Source organism: Sminthopsis crassicaudata, chromosome 4 (genome assembly GCF_048593235.1).
Source record: "Sminthopsis crassicaudata isolate SCR6 chromosome 4, ASM4859323v1, whole genome shotgun sequence".
Lineage (NCBI taxonomy): Eukaryota > Metazoa > Chordata > Mammalia > Dasyuromorphia > Dasyuridae > Sminthopsis > Sminthopsis crassicaudata.
In genome coordinates this window covers 294,341,969-294,345,202 of record NC_133620.1, presented here as the reverse complement: position 1 = coordinate 294,345,202, position 3,234 = coordinate 294,341,969, and the positions used below count along the sequence as shown (strand labels likewise).

Genomic DNA, 3,234 nt, shown 5'->3' with positions numbered 1-3,234 from the left:
CTTGGATGTGGGGCTGAATTCTCTTTGCTTGGGCCAAGGCTATATTTTTCAGGTATCCAAACATTCCAGGGACTTGTCAGTCCTGTATCTCTAGAAGCCACCTCAGTACTGGTCAGAATTAAAATAGAAGCATGAGGTATAAGACAGTAAATGTCAAATATGAAGAGAAATTGATATTCAGAGACAAACAAAAGATTCAATCAGAGACAAATTCAGAAACAAGTTCTGGGAAGGGATAAAGACTGTGGAGAAGGCTTTCCCTGGGTAGAAGAGTGGTTCATGAGGGTAGGAGAGAGGAGAGGAGAGGAGAAAAACCCACGTGCTATGGGGGTAGTGGAAAACAATGAAGCCTTTGGAGATTGTGCCATATCCACCCCCCAGCTTCCCAGCATGTTCCCTCCCGGCTTGGGGCAGCTATGGGAGTAGGGGGGGTGAATGGGCCCCTTGTCTTTGTGCTGGGCTCAGGCCAGGCTCCTGGGGCACACAGAGACTGTGCCAGGCTTGGCAGAGAGCCTTAGTTTCTCCCCTCCCCTCCCCCATCCCAACTATATTCAGACCCCTCCATTACTGTTACTACTAGTTGCCAGCCTTAGGTACTGAACTAGGACTCGCCCCCTTGAGGAATTGTCCCTGTCTTTGAGACTGGGGAGGGGAGATACCATCTGTTTAAAAGGAAAGTGGAGTGCCTAGGTTTCCAAGGGTTTTTGAAGAAAGCCAAAGACCAGAAAGCTAAACAACATGATCCTGGGGTGGGAACAAGGATGAGTCAGGGGCTAAAGAGCAGGTGATGGGAGAGGAATTGGGGGAAGGGAGACAAGTAGTTTAATTTTAGGAGGCTGAGAACTAGCAGATCTCATTGATTTGAACCTAGATTTGAGTCTAGCCCCAGAACTGGGATTTGACAGATAGAGTAGAAAGTGAAAGGGGACACAGAGGGAAGTAGAGTAAATATGGGGGACGGTGGGACCAGGGACTAGGGAAGTAGAAAATGGTCCAGGATTAAATGTAAATGACTGGGAGTAGAGACAAGGAGGGAAACCTAAAGGACGAGATGTCTGAGTCCCAGAGGGAATCCAAGCCTAGAAGAGTCAAGGCCGAAGGTCACATACTAATTCCAGGCAGAGTTCTCACAATGGGCTTAGAACTCCTCCACCATGTGGCTTCTAAGGCAACTCTTTCCCCCCCCCCCCATCAACTCTGACTCCTCTCCCTGTGGGGGGGGGGGAGGAAGGGAAGAAGACGTGGGAGGAAGGTTTTGTTCTGAATTTCCTAGTCCTCTTCACCTTTCTAACTCTTCTGGTCCTACCGACGACGACTGAGGCCACTCCTTGTCCCATACCAACTGTTGGCTGTCAGCAACCCTTCTCCAGGGCCCCAGGCCCAAGAGGGAGGGACATGTGTTTGTCCTGGCTATATCGTCTTTGGGAGAAGCTTAGGCTCGTGGTGAGTTTTGAGCATCCTTGAGTCAGGATGCTCTCCCCGTTTCATGATTTTTGTGTTTCTCAGTACCCTTTGGTCCCTTGACTGTAAGATCTGTCCCCATTTTTCATGCTATGAGAAGAGCAAAGAGTTTGGAGACAAGAACCAGTGGTTTGGTGAGAGTAGGGGACCCATGGAAACGGGTCTGAAGAAAAGGAGTGTGAGAACTTCCCTTCCCCCTGCCATCTTTCTCCATATCTTTATTTTCCTTAGTTCTTTCTTTTTTGGTTGTTGCTGCCCGGCTCACTTTTCCTTGTTTTCACCCTAACTTGTGCCCTTATCCTTAGTTCTTCCCCTGGACAAGATCCACTATTCAGCTTTCTACTTTGGTGATCCCCGGCTCCAGAGAAAAAGTGTTAAAAGAGATAGGAGAGTCAAAGAGGGTGGTAAACGAGGATGTGAGGGAACAGTCAAGAAGTCTGCTTCAGATGCCCCAAACAGCTATGTATAACGTCACCAGCTTCGTGGAGTCGTTCCTGCACTTTGGCAGGAAGCTCGGTGTGGGAAAGGTCAGTACCCTCTGGGAGGTGGGATGTCGGGGTGGGTGCTGGCTCTGGCGGTGATGGGGGACGTTCTGTCACGTATCATGCTGGGCAGCTCAGTCTATCTCAGCTTCTAGAACCCAAGAAGAGTATGGTCATTTCCTTTTTCCCAACCCAAATCTGAATATACATTTTTGTCATTTTAGTCATCTTCTCTTGCTGCATCCAGACGCCTGGGTAGTACGGAGACTGCCCCACGGGCTGCCCAGGAAGAAATGAGTTCTAATCCAGCCTTAGATAACTTTCTAGCTATATGGTCCTGGACAATTCATTTGTCACTGTCTCAATTTCTTCAACTGAAAAATGGGAATAACAATAGTGTGTACTCCCAGGGCGGTTTCCAGGATCAAACGCGATCACAATGAGCATTATAGAAACGTCAGTATCCTTTCTCTCCCTTTTTCCCGCACAGAGCAACACTTCCCAGCCCTCGCTGGGCCTTCCACACTATATGGATTCGAAAGAAGCAGAGATGCTGAGGGATCTGTACGTGGTCCTGTGGACAATGAGGGAGCGGATCCGGGAGCTGGTCCGGCGGCAGGAGAGACGGAGGCGGCGCCATTCCAGACCCCCTGTCTGCACATCGTCAGCCCGAGGCTCAAAGCAGGATGCCCGTAGCCCCCTGTAGGGGACTCCAGACTCGCAGGCGGCCCTCTCCTTCCCTCGTGCGGACCCCAACTTCGGCCAGCGGGAGGCGTGACAGGCCCCTGAGTTGAGGGCCCGGGCGGCGGGCCGAGGGGGGATGTGAGCGTGGCGCTTTGATTTCTTTTCCTTCGGAGAGGAAGCCCAGAACCGGGCCTAGAGTCCGCAGACCCTTGTGGGGATGGGCGGTGTTTCACAATGTTTATTCAAATTAATTAGAGCACTGAATTAAATGAGAGATTTGTTTCTGAAGTCCTAGTCGTGCTGAGTGGAAGGGGGAGCTGCAGCACTGCAGGATTTCCAGGACCCGAGGCTGCCCAGAAGGCAGCGTGCGGTTACAACTCCCCTAAGCTGTGGCTCTGCTCCCTAAAGGAGGGCCGAGACGGCGGAGCACGCGGGGGTCCTAGGGCAGGGCAGAAGGGGTGGGTCACGGGAGAAGTGGGGCTTCCGCTACCGCAAGCAGCTGGCCTGGTCACGGCCTCGCCCCTTTGTGCTAACAAGGGCGTTCCAAATCCGCTCGAGCGCCTCCTGCTGAGACTTCTGAAAACTGCAACGTTCAGCCTCCCGCCTG

General features: G+C 51.8%; 1 protein-coding gene across 1 annotated transcript; it reads left to right on the top strand.

Annotated features, from left to right (window-relative positions):
• The first annotated feature begins 143 nt into the window (after positions 1-143).
• SPACDR (sperm acrosome developmental regulator) lies at positions 144-2,915 on the top strand. Its single transcript, XM_074311632.1, has 3 exons — positions 144-1,443; positions 1,767-1,988; positions 2,434-2,915. The coding sequence occupies exons 1-3, from the start codon at positions 1,396-1,398 to the stop codon at positions 2,647-2,649; spliced, it is 486 nt and encodes a 161-aa protein (XP_074167733.1). The 5' UTR covers positions 144-1,395; the 3' UTR covers positions 2,650-2,915.
• The last annotated feature ends 319 nt before the right edge of the window (positions 2,916-3,234 follow it).

Excerpts from the sequence above, each read along its gene's own strand:
- SPACDR (XM_074311632.1), top strand. The coding sequence starts at position 1,396 with ATGTGTTTGTCCTGGCTATATCGTCTTTGGGAGAAGCTTAGGCTCGTG. Across the intron at positions 1,444-1,766 it reads GGGAGAAGCTTAGGCTCGTG|TTCTTCCCCTGGACAAGATC; the intron begins GTGAGTTTTGAG and ends CCTTATCCTTAG. Across the intron at positions 1,989-2,433 it reads GGAAGCTCGGTGTGGGAAAG|AGCAACACTTCCCAGCCCTC; the intron begins GTCAGTACCCTC and ends TTTCCCGCACAG.